The sequence below is a fragment of the Anas platyrhynchos genome, chromosome 2, assembly GCF_047663525.1.
Source record: "Anas platyrhynchos isolate ZD024472 breed Pekin duck chromosome 2, IASCAAS_PekinDuck_T2T, whole genome shotgun sequence".
In the NCBI taxonomy this organism is placed as follows: Eukaryota; Metazoa; Chordata; class Aves; order Anseriformes; family Anatidae; genus Anas; species Anas platyrhynchos.
In genome coordinates this window covers 4,437,983-4,461,894 of record NC_092588.1, presented here as the reverse complement: position 1 = coordinate 4,461,894, position 23,912 = coordinate 4,437,983, and the positions used below count along the sequence as shown (strand labels likewise).

Genomic DNA, 23,912 nt, shown 5'->3' with positions numbered 1-23,912 from the left:
AAAAATTCAGCTACAGAAAAACCCAGAAGTGTTTCAGAAGATGCTACAGAACTTTTCTGTTGCGCGACCAAAATGTTTGTTGGAACATGGCCAAGGAACCACGCTGTTTGCCATTCCCCCTCTGTCTTTTGTGAATAAGGATCGGGATTTCCACTCCCAGCCTGGCTGCTGAAGGGGCTGCGTTGCCATTTATTGCACTGAAAACGTGGGCAGCCATGGAAACGAATTCTGAAAACCACATCTGATTTTATCAAGACCCAAATGCTGAACTGTACTGGCACTTCTGGACAGCAGCAGTGTCAGACCTGCTGAAGTTCCTTTTTTTTTTTTTTGTTTCCTTCTCTGACTCAATTACAAGAAGAGAGTCTAAGCCTCTGCTCTTGCCAAAAAAGATCTGCAGCTGATGCTGTAAGGTGGTTTTGAGATGAGAAGAAAACTTGGCTGCCTCAAGAAAATTAAAAAAAAAATCACTTTGCTCATCATTGTGAATTTGTAGAACTGAAAGGTAAGGATATTCTTACATACCAGATTTCCTAACTTGTCCCAAAAGGAATTGCAGCAACCCTGTCGCACTATGGACTGACTTCATCTACAGATTCAAAGTGCAATAAGCAAGGCAAAGAGTTTCCAGTTTTTGTAGATGGCTCCTCTTTAAACACCTCTGTATAGGTGGCACAATGGCAAGGGATGCAAAGAGAATAAAAAGCACCCTACAAAGCACACAGAGCATACCTTATTTCAGTTCTTACCAAACACGTGGAGTAAATCAGCAGTGTTTTCTAGCATTTTTTTTCAAGCTCTGTGTTTTTTTGACAGAGGCAGTAGGGGAGGACATTCAGTGCCCACCAAAACTGCGAGATAACATTTTTGAGGGAGTGTTCAAGACAATCTAGTTAGAAGAAGCTTCAGTGGCAGGCTTTCTTGGAGCTATCAAGATGGGAAAATGAAGAGGTGTTTCACATGAACCAGCCAACAGAACGTTTCCCTTACTCTGACCCATCAGCATCACAGCTCCGATGGAGATCTAGGAGACAACCTGCTGGTAGCTGAGCTCTTCAAAGGCCTGGAATCACCCTCGTAGTTTTGAGGCTAAGACCTGATAAGGAGTCAATTCACAAGGCCATGAAAACAATATTATTATATAAATTTACCAGCATTTTATGGTACATAGTGTCAAGCAAGTTGATCCCTGAAGCCCTTCAAGGCTTCAGTGAGCTGTGGGAAACACTGGGAAAACTTTCAGTATTAACTCATTCTCCTACCCTATTTCAGGGCTAGTTCCAACACCTCATTTCTTCATTATGCATGACAAGACCAGGGTTTTCTGGCAAGGACAAACACGCAGAATCAGGGATTACAAGTGACACAACCAGAGGTATATAATTTCCAAACACACGTCCATCCCACCAGTCTTTTTGGATGCAGGCAGCTCGGTCAGGGAAAATCCTTGGAGCAAAAGAGGGCCACTTACAGACAGAACATCACCTTCTGAGAGCTGGAGTCTGCAGGAGAAGCAAGCAACAAACAGCACACTGCAGCACATCGAGGGCTGCACCAAGCTAAGCCGGGGTGCCCCTACGGACTAGCCCAGGTCGAGGTTAAAAGGAGCTGTGTCAGAGCTAAATGCATCTCAAGATATAGTGAAGGTGCAGTTAATGAAACCTCTCCCTCTAAAGCACAAATCCGTGCATGAGCAGAAGACATAATTATGGCTACAGACAGTAAAAAAGGCAAAAATAAACAAAAGAAGAAGTCTGTTCCAGTGATATCTCCTATGCATATCTGCTCAAGCAACTAAATAAAAGGAATACCAACCGAGTTTGGAAGACTTTTACATAAACCATAATCTTTATGTTACATTGGGGGAAAAAAAAGTGATTTCATTAACATTTTTCCTGTTGATTTTTTTTTTCCAATGAAGGCCTAAGGGAAGAATCGATGTTTAAAGTTTTATATTTGACTTTGATTTTAAGCCCAGCAGCTATTAAGCTATTGTTTCTTACTTTTATTGAGGTAAAATGTAACGTAACAACAAAAAATACAAATAAAAGAAAAAAAAAATCGAATCCAGAAAATGAAAACAATGCTAACTCATTCTGAAATGACAGCTGAGAAGGTAAGTTATAAAGCACAGCTTCTCATATAATGACTAAACAAAAATAGTTCAGTGCCTCAAAAAGAATTTAAGCCATGATTCCTCAGCTGCAACTCAAGAGGAAACTTGGTTCAAGTTTTTAAAAGCAAGGAAAAGTACAAAATTTGACTTATAATTTGCTGTCGCCGAGTCTCAGATATTGGCAGAGATGCTCAACAATCAAATAACAAACTTTGTTTTATCTAGTAATAAACGTTCATCCCCAGCAGTTTGGAAGATGACACTTCTACTCTTTGTCACTTTACAGCATAATGCTGAACGGTGGCTGACTTCTGACGGAGAATCACCGCTGGGAAGGATTGACAAGAGCCTCCTTGGAAGAGTAAAGGAAAAGCATTACTGCTCACTAAAACCAGTAGCATAAATTCGAGAACACAAGTACCTAAAAACAAAATGCATTCATAACTGATAAGGCAGTGTGTGCCTGTGCAACAACAAAAAGTTTTGAATGGCAATTTGACAGCTCCTGCAATAAAACATTTCTGAAAGAAATTTAAACATGAAGGCATTTTGCCCCCAAACAGTAATAACTCTTTGAGGATTCTGAATTAAAATCAATAACGTCTTTAACCACATCTCTAATCAGCAAATCACTTAAAGTTGCCTTAAATGCTGGTCTGTGTGACGGACAGGCAAAGAATGAAGCGAATGCAGACAGCAGGGGCTGCAGCATTTGGCTGGAGCAGGGCTGCTATATATAGCACTGCTGCTACATGACTAGGGAAATCGTGCACAGCTGAGCAACACGGCGACTCTCCCTTTGAATTAAGACCTCGATCTATTTTTATAGATTTTGGGGATTAAGCATTTTCCAAGCAGAGTAAATTCCTGTGAAGAGACTGACAAGGCAGGGGGGAGGAGAAGTGTGTCTTACACAAACCACAGCTGGGGACACCTCGCACAAACAGCGGTGTTTCAAATAAAAGCATCGTGTTGTATTTCAGGCTTTTTTGGAAGGTTCACAGCTTCACATCCAAGCACTACAGTAAAGTAAGAGCAGTGAACCAAAGAGCCTTCATGTTGTCCATGTGAAAGTGTATATAGGATACTCAAAGGAGATTTTGACAATGAATGAAAGAGACTATTCATGTAAATAATAAATGTAAACTAAGCATTTCAGCCTATACACCGAATCTTCTTGAAAACTACTTAACGTAGATGCTGTGGTACTTCCAGGATGGTACAGAGATCATTTGTTAAAGCTTGAAAGCCTTGCACACTGAACGATGTGCCATTGCAGGTATGAAACTCCAACCATCACTAATAAAGCTCCTGGAATTCTCCAGATATCATGCTCTGACTTGGCAGGTAGCTTTAGATTTACTTCTTCTAGAGCAGCTCCTAAAGGAATAAACTCAGGCCCATTGTGCTGTATTTTCAAGTAGCAAAATGCTTGGCAGACCTGCTTGCCGATAAGGGTATGAAGTTTTAGGTCTCTTTGACAAAAGCCGAACACAATACTCAAATACTCAAAAAGAAATCAGTTTTGAGACAATCTCATTTGTCTAATTTTTAATGATACTTTGCACAATCTATTTCAGTGCTCCCTTAGCCTCGTCTAACCTAAAATTTCCTTGCTGCATGCGAAGACCATTATTTGCTTTATTACCTGCTGTGAAAAACAGATACCTATCCCGCTGGCAATGCCATTTATGTAATTACAAATTTCAGTCTACACTCAGCCTTCTCCTTACCCCCACTAATACCAACAGTTTTGATGGTTTAGCATTCACATTCTATTACTCTTTTTGCTTTCAACTTTCTCCAACTTGTCCACTTTTACTTCAAGTTTCTCTGAGTTAAAAGCCCACCCAGACTCAGTACTTTTCTTGAGACATCATTTCTTTTGTTCCTGTGAAGAACAAAACAGGAGTGAAAGAAACACTTCATGTTTTGCAAGCTATGTTGCAGTCCATCCATCTTTTGACATTTTTGCATTAGTATGATACTGGTGACTCATTTCTCTGCTTGGAAAAATGAAATATGGCGCCAATATCTCCAAGACTTGTAGTTCTTTCTTGCCTACCTTTGGGGTTTCTCTCTGAAGGCTGTCATGAAGAAGGTCCTGGGACCAATATGAATCTCTTTGATCAATTAAGTTCACTCTCAGCTATCAAAGCAGTAATACAGAAATGCACTGAAATAATTTCAAACTTGAAAACAAGAAGTTCTACAATGCATGCTGGCAAGCTTTTCAATAATACTGCTACTTTGGTATATTGGAAGAGGTTTTCTCAAACAAACTTAGAATCACAGAATTTCCAGGTTGGAAGAGACCTCAAGATCATCGAGTCCAACCTCTAACCTAACACTAACAGTCCCCACTAAACCATATCCCTAAGCTCTACATCTAAACGTTCATGCCATTCCTATCCACCATGAAACACATTTTTCATGTACTAACTCCATACCAGTATTTGTACCGCAGAAGTACTTATGTACTGAAACAAAGTCCCCTCTCAGTCTTCTTTCTTCCCCAAGAAAACAAGCCTAGTTATTCATCTTTTGAACAAGAGCTATTCGAAAGTCATCTCTGGAACTTCCAGAGTATTAATACATTACAAATATTTAACAATTTTAGAGTATTTAACGACTAGCATGTGTGAACTTCCATGCAAACACATACATTGACCCTTAATTTTTTAAAACTCACTAAGATGTGTGAAACTACTCTGTGGTTTACAAAACTAAGCACTGAAGGAGAGAATGATTTCAATTTATTCCTCACATTAAAAGGAACTTTATTCCTTTTTAAGACCCAGGCAAACACAAACCTATGTAATGCAGACCACACCGTACTAGTGGAGAGATACAGAAAGGAGTCATCAGGTATTATAATAAAGAGGAAATATGCTGTCGTTGGTAAAATGAACATTACTGAAAAACCATTTGAACATCAGAAACTTTCAAATGCACACGGAGTGCTTTGATCACAGTCTGCAGTTAAACAAAGGTAAATTCCCAAAGCGAAGGAATTTTGAAAACTAGTTGACAAAACTCTTTGCCTACATGTTGATGATGACACTGAAAGTTTCCAGCATGGCCTTTAAGTTATAGAAAATATAAAAGAGATGATAAGTCACATATTCAAGAGTCAAAGCAAGGCTTACCTTGTTGCTGGAAGGGTACTGACACGTGTGAAGAAAACAGACGGCTCTACTTCTACGTGAAGACCCAGTGAAAGGTTCCTGTAATAGCCTTCAACGTGTCCTGGTCCACCAGAGTATTTAAAATTCAGAATGGCTTCCAGTGTCTAGAGAAATAGAAGTAAATTACTGATTAGCTATGTTTCACTGCCGAGCATTTCAAAAGTACAATTAAATTACACCGCAGAAGTGATAGAGCAACAAAGTTTCTATGCCATCAAGAATTTGAATTTGCCTTCCTAATCCATCCACTCCATTGTATCCAAAAAAAAAAGGCAATCAAACAAATGACTGCATCCCTCAGTTGATTTTTTGCCTTAATCCTTTCACAAGCTTACAAGCACAGAACAAAATCAGCTGGACATAATTCCTCCTGGAGTTTATGAAATGATCCACTCTTTCACACTCTTAAAAATATTCATCACTTCATTACCTTCTTAATCAAATGGGTAACTTGTAAAGTTTTTGCCTGTAGACAGATGGGGAGAAGTTATAGAAAACTAAAAGCATCTGCTCTAGATACACGTAAGCATTCACTCATCTCCACTAACAGCCTGCAATGAAACTATTGCCCTGACACAGCGTACGGACCTCATCTTTCCCTGGTGTTCATTTTAGAGAATTACCACCGTATGCTGAATTTTATGTCAGCTAGGACAGCAGTTTCTAAAAAAGATTTGGAAACAATGCCCACCTCCTCCCTGGTTAGCTTTTAGATTGTTTGTTTTTTTTTTTTTTTACAAAAATACAGCACACAGACACAAACACACCCCAGAAAAACAACCACCACCACCAAACCCTCCAAGACAACACCCTCTGCTGGAAACTAGCCATATTTACCAGATGCCATCAACCCTCAGATGGTTATAAACCCTTTCCCTTTCAATTGAAGATTTACCAGACATTTATGAAACCTGTTAATTGGATTTCTAAACCCGGCTGAAGGCACAGAAGCACTAACACGATCACCATCTTAAAACAACCATAATCCAGCGCTTTGAGGAACACCAAAATCAAGAGTTTAATGTTTTGTGGCACACGAGGGCTGAAATGGTTTGCACATTTCCAGCTTGCTTTTAAGTAACTTGAAGTAACTCTACTTCCTAATTAAGTCTGATTAAAATTCACAAGAGTCACCTTACAACGCAAACAAAAATATCCACCGGGCACTCTTTTCATACCCGTCTACTCTGTTTATGTCAATTCCTAATTTGCAGTTAATGAACTCAGGTTGACGTTATGTCAGGAGAGTTAATCAATATTAAATACAAAAATTATTTATAAAAAAAAAAAAAAAAGCAGAAACCCATTGAAAACAGGCTTCATTCCAATTAACCTGCTGGAGTATTTCCTACAGACCAGAGCTACGCAAATACGGGGATCTGACACTACTGATGTAAGTAGTGGGATGTAAGAATGGATTTCATGTTTAATTAGGAAATTTTCAGTGAAAACTCTGTGGAAAAGCCCCGTTTTATTGCTGTAACACTCTGAGTATCCTGCTTTGGGAAGCTACTGTGGTTTGGGTCCATGGCTCATTCTGCGTTGGACTGGGTAAAGAGACAGGGTTGGTTTGAAAGGTGCTGGAGGATTACCACTGCCCATGCAAAACCCTTCCCAACATCCCATACCAAATGAAAACGCTCAAGAAAAGGCTGCAAATTACAACCATTACGTGCCATCAATTACTACTAGGTTTCAAAGACATCATCGTCATCATCATCGTGGTCCCTCATCAGCATCTCGCACCCCATGCTAGAGAACAGGGCAAGGATGCCCAAAAGGTCTTCTACCAACCTCAAGAGCAGGAGGAATCTCTTCCCACCCAAAATATAAGATGCAAGCGGGGCATTTGAGAGATCTGGAGTCCCTCGGAGAAATTCAGAGCACTGGACCCCCTGCTCTCTCCAGCCAGGGTGTATACGGATATGTAGATTGGGAGCATGATTGAGGAAAACATTTTTTTCTGGTGCCTTCAGGCGATCCGAGAAAGTTTTATTACTTAGAATTCATCTAATATCAACAGGATGTAAAAGAAAAAAAAATTAAATCTCCTTTAAACTCCTCTGCGTACACATGCCTTGGAAAGGACTCCACGCACAATATGAAGGATCGATTTTCTATCTCCAGGATAGAAAAAAAAAAAAATCCTACACTTTCATAAGATTACAAAGCTCCAATTTAAAACAATTTCCCATTCCCTCCCACAGCACCTCCAGAGAAAGAGGCACTGAATGCTACAGCCATGGATTTAACTACCGTTGTATGCTTACTCCAGCGGCCTTGTCAAACCTGCACTGATAGCCCGAGCTGCACATCCTATTAAAAGTTTATGAATATAAAAGAATTTATTTGATTTCTCGGGAAGGGAAGGGAAGGGAAGGGAAGGGAAGGGAAGGGAAGGGAAGGGAAGGGAAGGGAAGGGAAGGGAAGGGAAGGGAAGGGAAGGGAAGGGAAGGGAAGGGAAGGGAAGGGAAGGGAAGGGAAGGGAAGGGAAGGGAAGGGAAGGGAAGGGAAGGGAAGGGAAGGGAAGGGAAGGGAAGTCCCAAGTCTGGTTTAAAGACAAATCCTGAAGGTATGAGAAATGTTAAAAAAGTCATTTTCTTTAAAAAAAAGAACCATTATTGAACAGAAGCAGCTGATACAATCACCAAGGAAGTTACCAATGATGAAATGATACATGCAGGAGGTGAATGAGTACTCAGGAAACCTGAATCCATAGTGATATATTTTTAATGAGCAAACAATCAATAAACGATTCACATCCTTTCCTCCTCACTGCTGCAAATCACTTCTTTGATTCTTTATTTTTGCTTTCATGAAACTTAGAAAGTGTGAAACAGGTCGGGAGCTGTTTCGGGTCGGGTTTCTATCTCCCGTCACCTCTTTTGCTTCGTGATTTTGTCTTTCCCTATTTCTGTAAGCAAAAGTTTATCTTCATTCCTAAGCCCTTGTACTAGCAACGGCAGTAACTCAGATTTTATCCCTGTATCTTGTTACCAGAAGAACCAGAGGATTCTGTTTTATAACTCCTTACCCACAGCACTGCATCACCACACATGCTGCATTTTGTGTTTCAGACAGCACAGATCTATTTTGTCGATTTAATTTTTTTTTCCCCAAACCGGAACCTTAATGTTTTTATAAATATTTATTAGCAATGTTTTACATAATTAAATCAAAACCTCAGCCTTTATAACAGAGGCTCACACACACTGCATTTTCAGGTCTTTTCTGAATTCTGTTAGGATAGCAAAAATGACACAACGCGGATCTTAACATTTTATACAAGATGAAATGCCAGCACTTAGCTACAGGCAGTTTGCTCCCGAGGCTCTGCAGATACTGCCTGCAATAACCGTGAAGAAAGACCAGAATGTAACATCGCAGGCTCCCCATTAAGACTTTTAAAAAAGCAGCATGAGGAGACTAAAAATATTTAAATTCCGAATAGAATCTTCTTTCCATTTCGGTTTCTGAACTCATTACAGAAAACAACTCCTACTAATGAGTATAATTTCTCCTGGGATTAGGGCTTGACATTTGAAAAGTAACATATTCTAGGTGTGTAATCTTCACATCTACCTTCTTCTCTTTTAAATCAAATTACACGCACGACAGTAAACATGTTTTCCTCCCGGATCCCATCATGCTCCTGATCTCCTGCATCTCAGCCAAATCAGCGAATGCAATAGCAGGACACGCTCCAGAAGGAGAGGATGAATTCTCGACTGCTTGGCCAATCTGCCCGACTTCCAGCCCCTTTTCTCGGCTGCCTGGATGCCTTTTGTTTTCTGTCCTGTTTGGTTTTACTTACACAGAGTTGTATCGGGAATTTCAGCCGCCTAAGAAGGTTGTGTAACTAATTAAACGATCTGGCAGTGACAAAGAGAGAACAAGTTTCTCAAATTAACTACGCTCTTTCCACTAGCAGCAGAGGACCCTGGCAATGAATGAAGTGGGAAGAGCAAAGAGCCGGCCAGCTGAAAGCTCGGGGGGGCAGCGCTGCTGAGTCGGTTCCCATGTCCTCACCTGCATGGGGGCAGCAGTTCTTCTGCACCGTTCCCATCTTTGCCATCAAAATTACCTAGCCTAAGCATTGCTGGACAAAAACAGAGTCAGAGACTGCAAGCTTCTGAATCCAAGCACCTGGAACATGCTGCTCCACCAACATGATTCATACAGAAAGGCAGACGCTGAACACAGCTGGATCTTTTTCAGGAAAAGTCAAGAATGTGAGCATTAGGAGGGGATGGGGCATAGATGCCTACGCAGCTGAACCCAGAGGAAGACAGGACCCCAAAACATCAAAAGCTTCCAGTCCTTGGACCTGGTGGTGAATGCAAACACCATGTCCAGGTTTAGGCCTGCTCTGATGAAAAGATTCAGTCCTGCAAACCTCGAGTTAGATGACAACCAGAAAGCATACCAGTTCCATCCCCGCATTGATTTGGTTACCAGAATTTACTTAAATTAGCACTTTCTGAGTTTTAATTAACAGTAGTCTAACAAAAGACAAATGCTCATCATTTTTTGCTTCTCTCTCCCATCACTGAGTCCCTGATTTCACATGGTAACCTGGCAAAGGACAAAGGATGTATAAAAGTTAGACTTAACAGCAGTGTTGGGAGAAATGCCAGGTGCCTTTATGTACATAAGCTGAATATTCTCCTGCCCACCTGTACTCAGGGAGGAAAAAAAAACACTCACCTGCACACCACTAAACAGGAAAAGCAGAATGCTGACGAGCTGAGAGATTCTGCAATTCTCATCGGTAGGACAACAATCTCAAATCAAATCAAAAAAGAAGTCCTCCAACTAAACATCTGTAGCATCGTGTTTCTGTTAATTTCTGTAGATGGGAGCTAAGCAAAGAACGGCATTACTGAAATCTAAATGCTCTTGTGACACACCTTATGATTTCTCAGCTACACACACTTCTTAACACTCACAGTTTTGACCAGTCTCTTACTGCAAGATGCAGACCGTAAGGGGTCAGGTGCTGGTATCTTCAAAGCCTCTTCCATACAGGAATCCACATTATTCCCTCCACTGAGATCTTCCTTTACGTGAAATACTGGTATTGAAAGGAAATTTGAGGGGAGAAGTGCAGTGTGCTATTTGTGATATGGAGAGCACCAAGCCTTTACCTCACAAGGTTTCTTTCAAGCTGAGTAATATTCCAAAACTGGGAATGAGTTAGTCCTCCCTGATGTCTTTAGGAAGCAAGGCCAGCAACACAATTCTGAGGCTACCTGAGAAAGGTCAAGGACAAGAACTGAAGATCCTTAATGGAACACGTTAACAACCACATATGAAATCTTTCTACCTGAAGAAAACATCATATCATACTTCACAGATACTGCATTCTATCATAAATTGAAATTTTAAATTGAAATAACCAATGGGAAAATTGTGCAGTGATATCATGCAACTTTGCAGCAAGAGTTCTGTTCATTGCTCCCTCTCTCTCCGGAGAATATCAGTCTTTTCACTTATGGCTACCCTGTCTGATTTTCTGATACACAAACTACAGCTGCTGTATGTTTTTCTGGATTTTCTAGATGATACAAAAACTCTTCTTTTTCAGCTAAAAATAAACAAACTCCGTATCTTTAAGGAGAAAGTAAAAAGCCATGAAAGGGAAGAAACTACCTCTCCATTTTTCTGACTGTAAATGATCAAGCAAATCTGAACCTACTGGAATATTTGACCGCATCAGAATTCCTAATCTTCCCCAAACGGGAAAAGGAGATGATGTTCCTTAAAGCACCAAAGAGTAGAACTGATAGCCAGATCCCCGCTACATGCATTCTGAGCAGGATGTGCATATGTAATCATCTTGTAGTGCATATGTAATCAGCCTGTAGGACCGAGCTGCAGCAAGCAGTCTCCATACTAATTTTTTTTTCCATGCACTCCATTAAGCACACGCGTGGCAATTACAGAAGCAATGATAAAATTCTTAAGAACTGATAAGCAACAAAAGAAATGATGCCACTGCAGTAAATCAGACCGTTACGTGTATAAATACGAACCCAGCCCAAATTGCTAGTGCTCTTACACTACTTTTTTCAGTCTGAAGGAATATTAAGTACAATTATTTTTTTTTGCACGTTTTAATCAGGTGAATTTACACAGCTCGCCCATGAAACAAGGTGCCTGTTGTGCCCGTGCTCTGGTGCAGTTTTACTCCAGCACACCTACTGCATACACAGTGACTTTTAGGAGCAATTTTTGCGGCACACCGATGTTTATCTAGCTCATCCATCTACATTTATGTCTAGTTAAGCCCCTGAACAATGAAACTGCTGCATCCCTTTGTAAAAATAGCACAATGGCAACAGCAAGGAGCTGAAGCTAAATATAGCTCCTGCAGGCACATGCCGGGAATTAAAGAGTACATTTTCCCCTTCCCCAATCCTAAATCAGTAAGCTGCAGCAAGGAATCTCTGGTGAATACACACAGGAGCTCAATAAATCCCCCTTAAGCTTACAAGGCATATTCTGAATCTGTGCTAGCTAAAAATAGCCGTGTTTATAATGAGAATGGAGATGTGAGCAGAATAAGATGAAGTTTAAAGGCAGGCACACTATAGCCTTCCTGCATTAACTAATAGGGTGAATCAAAGGTCACCCCAACAAACAGATAGGGAGAGGGACAGACCAACGATAATACTCGACCACCTTTTATTGAAGAGCCTTCATCTCACGTTAAATCGTGCACTTCCTAATCGCCTGTTCCAGCTACACATCCCCAAGTTATTTTCTCTGCATTTTTAGCTAGAACACAAGTTGTTGCTTCCAAAAGATGGGAAAAAGATAGGAGCACAGAGCATTATTTCTCTGGACAGTCTTCCCTCCTAGGGTTCAGTTGCCCTCTGGAAACACTGAAGCAATACAATGCTTACTTTTTCTTGTAATATTAATCACAGAATTCTGCTCCCTTTAATTAAAGAGGCCTGCGGCCAGGCCTGCAGGGCAATAATATGGCAGCCAAATGCTGATGCATCTTCACAACTGCCTCAAAAGTTTGACCTCTGTCAACTTAGGTGCAAGACTACTGACCACGGCCGTCACAGCATCTCCTTCTCAGTCCAGACGTGGATGAGAAACCAGAAGGAATTTAGATGCAAATAATTTTGATTTGGAACATTCCCACCCAGAGTTTTGTTTCTGCACAAAGCAGAAAGGTTCATAAGGAGAGTTAAGTGCAGGGATGGATGCTGACGAACAGCTTCCCACACGTACACCCTTTGAAAGGGAAATGCTTTTTATTTGAAGACCCACAACTCAGCCTGATTCTCCCTGGGATGGCCATATAAGATGCTAGTTGCTGTAAAGAAGCTACAGTACATCTCTGAATGCATTTCCTCACTGAAACCTGTCCTTTACGCCCTGTAGCCGGGTCCCCAAATGGAAAGGTACAAGAAGCTGACAGATAACTTCACGCTGAAAGAACGCACCCATGGGAGGTGGATAAAATGGTACAAAAATGACAGGGGTATGCTGGAAAGAGTCCAGTGGAGGGCCACAAAGATGATACGGGGCCTGGAGCAGCTTCCCTGTGAGGAAAGGCTGAGAGACCTGGGCCTGTTCAGCCTGGAGAAGAGAAGACTGAGAGGGGATCTTATGAATGTTTACAAATATTTTCAGTGGGGGAGACAGAGGGATTTGGCCAACCTCTTTTCAGTGGATTGTGGGGACAGGACAAGGGGCAATGGCCACAAAATGGAGCCCAGGCTGTTCTGCACCAACACACAGAAGAACTTCTTCACGGTGAGGGTGACGGAGCACTGGGCCAGGCTGCCCAGGGAGGTTGTGGAGTCTCCTTCTCTGGAGATATTCAAGGCCCGTCTGGACGCCTATCTGGGCAGCCTGCTCTGAGGAACCTGCTTTGGCAGGGGGGTTGGACCCGGTGATCTCCTGAGGTCCCTCCCAACCCCTACAATTCTGTGATTCTGTGAAATAACGAGATGCGATAAAAACACAGCCCCAGAAAGAACATCAGCACAAGGAGGAAAACAAGCCCTGCACAACTGACACCCTAGTTAAGAGTGACACATCTGATCTGAGCTGCTACTCACCCACCAGCAAGTTCCCTCTCACTTTGCAGAGACCGAGCACACTGCTTTTTTTTTTAATCATCATCCACCACATCTTGCTTCTGCAGACCCAGCCATCAAGTATTAACTTTCAGTGTGGATTTTGGGCTGAGCAAATGAGAATTTTGGAAAGTTGTACGACTCTATTCACAAGTGTGGGCTGCTGCTCCAGCCTCCCACCAGCCAGGGGATGGATACACCACCACCCAGCCCGCCTGGGCTCCAAAACCCGCGAGCCTCAGGGTAACTCTACCAAGTTACACAGTTTTCAGTTTTTCAAGCTGCACACTTCTGCTGCTTCACACTTCCTCAACGCTAGCCCATCTCTTCTCCGTTCCTTCTACTTCTACCTACTTTGTGAGAAACAGGAATTAGACAAGCAGTGGGGTAAATCCAGAAGCCATGTTTTGTTCCACTCTCTATTCCTTTATTTCTGATATTCCTAATATTCCATCTGCCTTTTCCCATTGCTATTCCAAATTAAATTCACATTTTCACACTGTCTCATCCCTCCAAGATCTCTTTCCTGAATGGTGATCGTTAACTCAAAGTCCATCATTATGTATTTGGAATTAAGACTGCATTTTCTCCAGGCACATGTGGATCAGTACCGACCCTCACCTCAAGTTGTAACAACCCACCTCTATCACAGGATACTCCCATCAACTTTAAAAGCTGGTTTTCATATATGCTACTCTTAATAGCCTGTGATAAAATCCTCATCCCCAAATTACCCAGATTATATGAAGGACAAAGGCACAATAATGATCCCTAGAAACATGCTGGAGGCGACTTTCTTAGTGAGCCAATGGCCCATTTATCCTACCTTTACCAAGCTCTTGACTCCTGGTGGGACCTTCACTTTCACCTCACAGAATATCTGTTTCTCTCCAACAGCCTTTCGTGAGGCTTTAGGTACTTTAAGAATCAAACTAAGCAGTAATCAACAACTTTCCCTTTGTTCTTGGTCTCAGTCGATGCTTTGAAGAATTCAGATAGATTTGATAACCAATACTGCTTTTCACAAAGGAAATACCTTAACAATATCCCAACACACATACCTTATTATAAAATCAGCTGCTACACAATGAAGCTTAACTTCTCCAAGTCAACCAACTGTCAAAGACACCTTAGATATGAATACAATATGTCAGACAAAGAAGGAATAGCTCCATGCATCCCCCTATGGGCATACGGCCTGACACAGGTCCAAGCGAAATTTAGAATTTCTATTTTATAGCACACAAATCCATCCCATAAACGAGCACACAAGAAGTATAAATGGTTTCCTGAAGATGCCAAATCCATCCGCTGCTCATGATGGTCTGAAGAACCCAGCTCCATCCACTATCCGTACACTCACTTTTTATTCTATTGCTGTATTGTACTCTAAATAAAAGCGATACCTACACCCTCAAAAGACAAAAATTGCTGCTGCAATGGCTGAAGTACCTTAAAAAGAATGCATACATCTACAACATCAGAAAAATTCTACTCTACGACAAAAGATCCTTGAAATTGAGCGATCAGATTTCCACATGAGAGCTCTTCTGTATGCTTGTGATAAACAATCCTCATTTTTTTCAGGAATTCCTGTGATTAAGAGGGATAAGCCAAATTAATTGATTATTCAAAAGTAGGAACAAGTGAAAAAGGGATTTTAAAACAGGGATGCTTGAACAACTTAATCAATAGATCTGTTTATTCAGCACAGCCATTAACATAAAAATATGGAAGACTGAGTACTTCAGATTTTTCAGCTGCTCCTCGGGTTGGAAATAGAGGCTCTAGCAGCACAATCATTTTCAAAATCTGTAAACTTATTGAGCTAAATTTATCACTGATTTAATGAGTTTTATCTGGAATGAATATTGCAAATTCCTACTCTTAATACGATGGCAAAAACTAATGAAATGAAAACATAATGAAACTTGTTTTCAGAGATTAAAGCTTCAGAAATCAAACACGCCAGATTCTAGCTAGAAATCAGGTCCCAGAGTTGCAGAACGGCAATGCCTTCCATTCTAATCCATCTGCTTTCTTTTGCTGGGCATGTTATCCTGCAGCTAATATGCCAAGCAACCAAGCATTCACTCACATTATTAAAACATACAGTTCTCTCAAGAAACACAGTGTTACATGACTTCCTCACTTTTTTTTTTTTTTTTTTCAATATAGGGAATTTGGACTTAGCTCTTTAGTAAACACTAGAAGATAATTGCAGACATGAATCAGAGGTAGGGATGACACTAAAACTCATTTCCTCTCTTCGCCGATCCATTTTGCCATAATTCAGCCACGTAAACGTGGTCGAGGCCAATGAGCTCCAGCACCACTTCCCGCTCCATGTCCCATCTTCACTAAAGCTTCCTGAAGGCTGAGCACAAACTTTAAATTCTGCGAATGGCACAACAACAGAAATAAAGTTCTACAAAGAAATAAAGTTCTACAAAGGCAAAGGTCTTAAAGCAGATGAAAGGCATCGCAAAATGTTTTCTCAGAAACACAGATTTATAAAGGGCTAGTCACTGGCAATTCGAGCACTGTGTCAGACTGGTCTGCAGTATGTGTTTATTATTGATTTCTGAGAACAATCTTGCAATTCAAACAATACCTGGACCATCACTGTTTCAATCTGCCACTATTTACGTATTTGTATTCACACAGACCAGTTCTGCTTGAAAGGTAATAGAATATCCTATTAAAATTACATAAAAAACAGGTTTTAATGTATGTTGATGCTTTTGGTTTTTTTCCCTCTTTGAGAAATACTTTCTCAACATCAACTGGAGGTCTTTATAATTAGGTTCAATAACACTGTGAACAAAAGAATTAATCAGCTGAATCAGATATCTTTTCCTGAAGAAAACATGACAAATCTAATACTAGAATCTAAGCTGCAAAACCAAGTAATGCCATCATACGCCAACAAATCTGGAGAAGTCTCCACTTTGCAAGAGAAGAAGAAACACAAAATCTCCTTTCTGTCAGAGGTCAGTCTGTCACTCCTTTTTTTTTTTTCTTTGAGAGACTCAGAGAAACACGCTCCTCCACCTTCCAAGCACTACCCACACTACATAAAAATTCAGCAGAAAACTGCCATGATAGCACTTCCTTCTCTTGTGTCAGTGGTGAACTGACCTAGACAAATTCTTAAATTTAAAAGTTTTCCTGGGAAAAAAAAAAATATATATATATATATATATATATATATATTCACATTCTGTACAAGTAAAGATGTATAAATGTAATACATATATATTTAAGCAACTGGTGCCTGATCTTTAAATCACTATTTTGATTCTCTTAGGGACGCTAACTTGATTCCCAAACTAAGTGGTTAGCACACACTTAAAAGGATTACAAATGCTTATTTAAAAAACACACTGACTCAGCTCACTCAGAGAACTTCATAAATATGCAGCAGGAAACTCCCCAACAGTGACTCATAACTTCAGAGGCTTAAAACAGACAAATAATCATGAAATTTCCAACTGTTAGTCATACTTGATTAAATCCTAAGCCAAAACCATCCTGCTTCTGTGAATCCCGCTTGACCATCCATTAAGTTCTACAGAAGCGAGAGTCCTATGGGAAAAGCAACAAACATCATGTAACAGGGAAATGAGTGCTAATTCTTAACAGCTTACATAGAAAGATTGTTTCATATAAATATATGTTGGAAAATAATTCCTTCCCTTACAACTGACGCGTGGGTGGATTTTGTCTTCAACTTACTTTCAATGACTGGTCTGAAAAAATTATTTTACCAACTTTTCTCTAGAGAAGAGAAAAATGAAACTTGATCAGAGGACATGCAACAATCCTGAAGTTTCTTCTCCACAGAAATCTATTCATATCTATTTATTGTGCAGCTCGACAAGCCTGTGTAGATCCTAGTTAGAAAACGCACTGACATCTTCCAGCTAGCAACATATTCTCATAGACGTATGATATTTAGAATCACAGAGCATCCCAGTTGTAAGGGACCAACAAGTCCAACTCCTTGGTCCACATAGGACCACCTAAAAATCAGAGTGTGTGCCTGAGAGCATTGTCCAAACACTTCTTGAACTCCCTCAGGCTCGGTGCCATGACCACTGCCCTGGGCAGCCTGTCCCAGTGCCCGATCACCTCTGGGTGCAGAACCTTTCCCTAACCCCCAGCCTGACCCTCCCCTGTCCCAGCTCCATGCCGTTCCCTCGGGTCCTGTCACTGTCCCCAGAGAGCAGAGCTCAGTGCCTGCCCCTCCACTCCCCTCGTGAGGGAGCTGCAGGCCACCAAGAGGCCTCCCCTCAGCCTGCTCTGCCGCTCCTCAAACATCTTCCCCTCCAGACCCTTCACCGTCTTTGTAGCCCTCCTTTGGGCACTCTCTAATAGTTTTATGTCCTCCTTAGACTGTGGCACCCCAAACTGCACACAGTACTTGAGGTGAGGCCACACCAGAGCAGATCAGGACAATCCCTTCCCTTGACAGCCTAGCCCCAGGACATGGTTTGCTCTCCTAGCTGCCAAGTCACGCTGCTGGCTCATTTAGAATAAATGTTTAACGGCTTCTTGCTAAATATCATCATAGTGTTCCTATTTGGTCTTGAAATGAAAAAAGAAACATCCTTTTAAAGTTTAACCGTATTAAAAATATACGTAACTACTATGAAGACAGTGAGTTCTGCGAAATGAACAAGAACGCCTCAACCTCTTCCTTCCAAATCTTAGTAAAATACTGTTTGTTTGTTTATAGAAACATTAGTTATCATTTCACCAAAAGGCAACTTCATGTTTGCACAATGTAAAACCATACAAATATAAATTAATATTACCACACGATCACAGAAGTCTAAACATCTATCCATCCCGTTGTCACTGCAATGACAAAACTACTGCACATGAGGCAAGGAAATTCATAGGGATTAATTTCAGACAAAAAGATCAGATATTACCCCGTACTTCTAAAAATGTATAAAACATACCCAATAACCAACAATTCCAATTTGGAGACAAATAAAAAGTGGCAAGTAACAGAATTATGACTGGGAATGGTGATGAATGGGATTTACTTTTTTTATCATTCACATTCACTCAACCTGTATGATGGTGCTTCATTTCATTCAAAACCAAATGAGAAAAAAAATACATATATACACACACACACATTTAAAGACAGGAATAATTACAGGAAAATTGGGTTTGGTTAAAGTATCAAAATACATACTTTAAGCTAGTCAGAAGCCCTCTTATGCCCTCACCCCTCTTTTTTAGGCTAAATGATTAAAATCAGATGATAGTTCGATTTCATATTTGTTAAAATATATGTTCCTGCTCCCTTCTGATTCAGAGACTCATTTCTTAAAATTGCCTACTGAGAGGAATTATGAGCATGGAATATGACACATCCATGCTCTATTAAGCATAACTTTTTACCGAATGCAGTTAGAACCGCTAACATTTAAAGTCAAGAACTATTTATCAAAAAATCTGTATTATTCTCTCTTTAATAGAAGATAAATTATGGTCAAAACCGGATTTCAAAGTCAATCAAACATGAAGCGTAATTACTGGACTACATGTTCTTGCATCCAGACAAGTGTCACACCCTGCTTTGAGAAATAATAAAATCATAAAGAATCGAGGCCTTCTTGTCCATCTCTACCATTTTAATTTTATCACACCAAATGGTAAACAATCTGTTTGGCAATTTATAATCTATTTTTACCAGGTAACACGAGGGTAAGTTTTCCCTATTGAAATAAAGACACATAAGAACTCTGTTTAAATATAAAAAGCCTCACAGCTTTAATATGGGAAAAGTGTAAATTACTCTACGGACTGTGCTGGAGGGTTGATTTGTAGTTGTTTGCCTAAGGCAACCTATCTGCATTCAACACTTATCAGAGAAAAATCGAGCTACGTGGATTTAAAAAAAGAAAATTGAAATTAACTTTTCCAAAGAAGATAAGAAGTCCAAATGAGTTGCTCTGAAAAATATGGTTTGCTATAGATATATGTAATATTTAAAATATTTGGTACTAAAATTGTGCAAATGCAACCACGGTAGGTACAAAATGATAAAAGCAAAATACCGAGGTTTAAAGTCCCAATGGATAAAGTTACCCATGACATTATGATGGGACCAGTCACCCAGAACTTCAAGACGGAGTTACTGAAATCGGAAGACATATTCCATCTCCTAGTAGCCATTCAAGTCTTTAGTACCAGATTCAAGACAGTCTGAAATAAAATCCCCCATTTCACCTCAGCAGCACTGCCAGGACAGACATCCCATCCTTAGCACAACCGACTCACTTTACATAGCAGCATTTTTTTGGGCCAATTTAGTTTCTGATGTAGATACGGTCTACCCAGTCAGTAGACAGTTGGCGATCTGATCCTTGCTATTCCCCAAAGTCTCCCTGGCTGCTGAGGTCTTGGCTTCCTGACAGCAGAGTTCCCATCCTTTCAGCCATCCCATTTTCTACTCTCTCACCTCTCACTTGCAGTTTTTTCCTCCTCAAGCCTTCTGTCCCGCTTCCCCAGACGGCCAAACCTCTCCATCTCCAGAAGGTTTGGGACAATGCAGACCGCAGCAGGCAGGACACAGCAAGCAGGGCCCTTCTAACCTTCTTCACTCCGATCCAGCCAGACCCTTGTAGAGCAATAAAATCTCCAACTACTCGTACCTGAATATACTTGTGCTGGGTTTTGTAACACAGGCCAATGACTATGCATTTTTAAGTATTATAAATGACATGTGCTACGACCTCACCACTTTACACCAAGAAAATGGCACGGAAAACAGTCAGCACCATTCTAAATATATCCTCAATTAATAAAAATAAATCGTTCATGTCCTCAGGCATGGAAATACAGCATTTGTGCTTGATTTATGAATTCCTCATCCATCGCTGCCTTTTGCTTCTCTGCTCTTTTTTAGTTAGCTTCATTAGGGCACCCACTCGAATTGGAGAACTCGCAAGCCTTTGGAAGTATACAGCAGTCCTGCAGGTCAGGCTTGAGCCATCTGTTTCACTGACCAGAAGCCTCTCATATTTTGAGGAAAAGTTACCAGAAAACTTTCTTTATGCCTTAATTCTGCTCTCTTCTAGTTTATTTCTTTCTGACAAAAGATATATTCTCCACATCTAAGGATGAGATAAAGGAAGAGATCTAAGGATGAGAGAAGGAAGCGTTCAAGTAAGATTATATAAAAGCAGGGTACAGCCAGGCAGTATTTTAGTGTTTGTCATTTTAATATTTCAGATCCTATAGACAGGAAAATGAGAAGGAAAAATGATGACTCTCAGAAATTTAAATAAAAATGGGGTTGCTTTTGACATACAAGAATTCCACCTTCTCCATTTACAGGATTGCCACTTGTCTTGAATCTTGTCACGGGAGACTCCCAGTTTTGATAGACTTGTCATGTGCCCTGTCAAACAAGCTTGCAAGATATTGTAAAATTTGTAGAGGGAACTATCTTTCTATTGTGGTGTTGGTATGACAGCTTTATGAATGACGTCAAGGAGAAAATGTTGTTCTATGCAGCAAATATATGGTGAGTTATTACACGCTACTCACCCTCCATCCATATTACTCAGATGCTTCAAGCCTTGCTCTCTCATCTCCCATGTCACACAAATCAAGTTTTTTACTCTCTAATATACTAACTTCAAAATATAAAGAAAAGCAAGTCCAACATAGAACTTAAGCTTGGTAATTGGAAAGAGAATAAGTAGCTTTTTAGCCATTTTCCATACAATGGGGATAATAATATAAACTTAAACTACCGAATGTGCTAGAAGCAGCTATATGTTTTCACTGGTTCTCTCAAAATTCTAACAGTGTTATATGTGCTCTCCCATTTTGAAGTGTTTAAGAGATGTTTGATGCAAGAATCAATGCATGAAAATGCAAATATAAAACACAAATAAAACTTGGTTTGCACCAACAGTTCAGATAGAAAACCACATTTTAAAAAGTTAATGATCAGTACAATAATGTAAAATATAGATACTTTTCCATTGCAGATCTTTTGCATTAGAAAAAACAGCTCCTGGTTGTTGTTCAGTACTTGCTAGGCTACATCTTTTTCAAAAAATATTTCAGACAGTGTGTTTTTAATGTTTATTTACTTTTCTTTCAGTTAAACAAGACTGTTATATAGCAAACCCAATGCTTTCCCTAGGTGGACACCTGCTCACCTGAAGTTACTGAGATTCACTGAGTTGATATAAAGGCAAGTTGTACCATAACCAAGACACAACGTTATCGATGGAACACGCCGCAAAGAAAAGTTAAGACTTCATACTAGTTAAGAGTGGCCTCATGCAGTAAACAAAACAGGATGCCTACCAAACAGAACAAGCACACAAAGTATTTCCCAAACTACTCTCCCAGTCACAAATAGCATGAGATTCCTTGAAACAAAGGTGGATTTTATGTATTTAGTAACCCCCACTGAACCTCTCTTCTCTGATCTTGCTCAGTGTTTCTCTGAATCCAGAAAAACTTTTACTGTCTCTCTCATTCAAGTGTTTCTTCACATCTTCAAAGAACTCCAATATGTGAAGCATATGGACTGTGAAGCACTGACTTGAAAAGAAAAATAAACAGCCTTGTCCCCAGTATATAAGACACGCTCATGCGTCCACTAATTCTGTATTACAATTTCTATTCAAGTGGCCAAGAGAGCCATCAGGCTTAGCAGTACACAGTGTCTCCGATCTGGAGCTCAGATATTGGCATTACATCTGCCATCTATCAATCCTCGAACACGAGGATGGCTTGAAACAGGAGGTGACAAACTACAGTTGACAACTTAACCATTACACCCTTCAGTTCACAAAGGCGCTCTTGTTGACAGTACTATTAACTTTGTTTATTCCTACCACATTATTTTCTCAAAAAAAAATGGACCTGAGAAAATCCTAACAAAAAATGTTTCCAGGACACTTTTTGCAAGATGTCATCTTGCTTTTCATGTGCTCCCTTGCTCCCTGTTTAGACATGCCTGTTTCTTTTGTCCCTCTTCTTAAGTCTTTTCTGATCGGTAAAAGGTTCTTCTTACTGAAATGCTTTTATAGGGTGGTATTAAAGCTTTCCAGGCTACCTACCAATAACTCTCAGTTGCCATTTAGTTTCTTTTTAACAACTTTTTTCGGTTTTTGAATATTCTCTTTGAATAGCTTTAAGAGGCTGTGCGCCATTTCATCTGCTGCTGTTGCTGTATCCAAGCATACAACAGTCCTTACTACTAGGCAGCACTTCAACTTAACATTTTGAACCAGGTCCTACATGTTCCCCAGAAAAATGTCAAGACCAACTTTCTCTCACTGCCTTTCTAATCCGCTGATCCATAAACCCAATAGGTCTGTGAATTTAGTCCGTGTCATGTCCCAGTGTAACTCTTACAGTTCTTACTGCTGTATCCAAACTTCGCAGCCTCACTAATTTCGCTGAAGATCCTGCAATCAGCATCACGCTGGCCAGTCTGCAGTACCGATTCACTACAACTTCTTCCTACTTAGGATGGAAAATTCAGCCCTGGAATTCCATACTATTCATTGCAGCTGTCGCCAAAAAAGTTCTGTGTTACTCAGCAGCACTGTTGATTCACTAATCTCATTTGCTTAAAGCATCTCCTAATTCATAGCACCACAGCACTATCAATAAAAACTACTGTGCATTCACTCAAGTGCCCACCATTGTAATGCAGAGGAAATATTTAGAAATTTTTAATTATGCTACCAAAATATGTAATGTTCAGCAGTTCTGCTAAAGAGAATGATCTGGTGCAGGGCAGTAGCAGACTTCAAACCTCAAATATCTGCGGTCCTGGCTAAAAGAACTCCTCACACCACCGCACAGTGATTGTTCCTCCTCACTTCTGGAATATCTGACCTGTGTTCATCAATAAGCCTGTAATGACACGATAGCTCACAAATACATCATTAACTTATTTTAACTTTTTACTAATGGAACCCACAAATATACCTGCACTTTTATGAGCTATTATACCAGTCAAAACATAAAGAGATGTGACAGACAATTCAGGTACGCAAAGTTCCAGGTCGCTGATTTCTCTACAGAATATTTTCTTCTATTTCAAATGATCTGAGAAGTCTGTGTCAAATGTTTTAATGCATTAGAAAAGCTACTCAAAAAACTCCAGCTTGCTACTGCTGCAGACAAACAGCACCACACGGAGGAGAGCACCAGAAACGAGAGACAGGACAGCAGTTTGGTTTTGTGTGTACTACTTAAAAATCTTTTCGTTTAAAGATAAAGCCTCTTTCTCACAAAAAGCCCAATATTCAACATATGACCTGCAAATGTCCTCCTTTCAAATTTTCCTAATATTTCACCAGCAAATTGCTTGTTAATTTCATGGTTACAGAAAGTAAAATTTTGTTCTGCTGGTAAAATAGCAGTTCATTTGAATGATCATGATGGATACTGTAATAAGTGTTTTGCATAGCAATATTTTCATGTTTTAATTACACACATATT

General features: G+C 40.1%; 1 protein-coding gene across 4 annotated transcripts in view; it reads right to left on the bottom strand.

Annotated features, from left to right (window-relative positions):
* The window catches only part of TRAPPC9 (trafficking protein particle complex subunit 9), a 460,345-nt gene that overhangs the window by 301,301 nt on the left and 135,132 nt on the right, over positions 1-23,912 (bottom strand). For all 4 annotated transcript variants that reach the window (XM_038173943.2, XM_038173949.2, XM_038173944.2 and 1 more), the window contains one exon: positions 5,266-5,408. In XM_038173943.2, the coding sequence (XP_038029871.2) occupies positions 5,266-5,408 (143 nt within the window). The remainder of the gene's footprint in view (positions 1-5,265; positions 5,409-23,912) is intronic.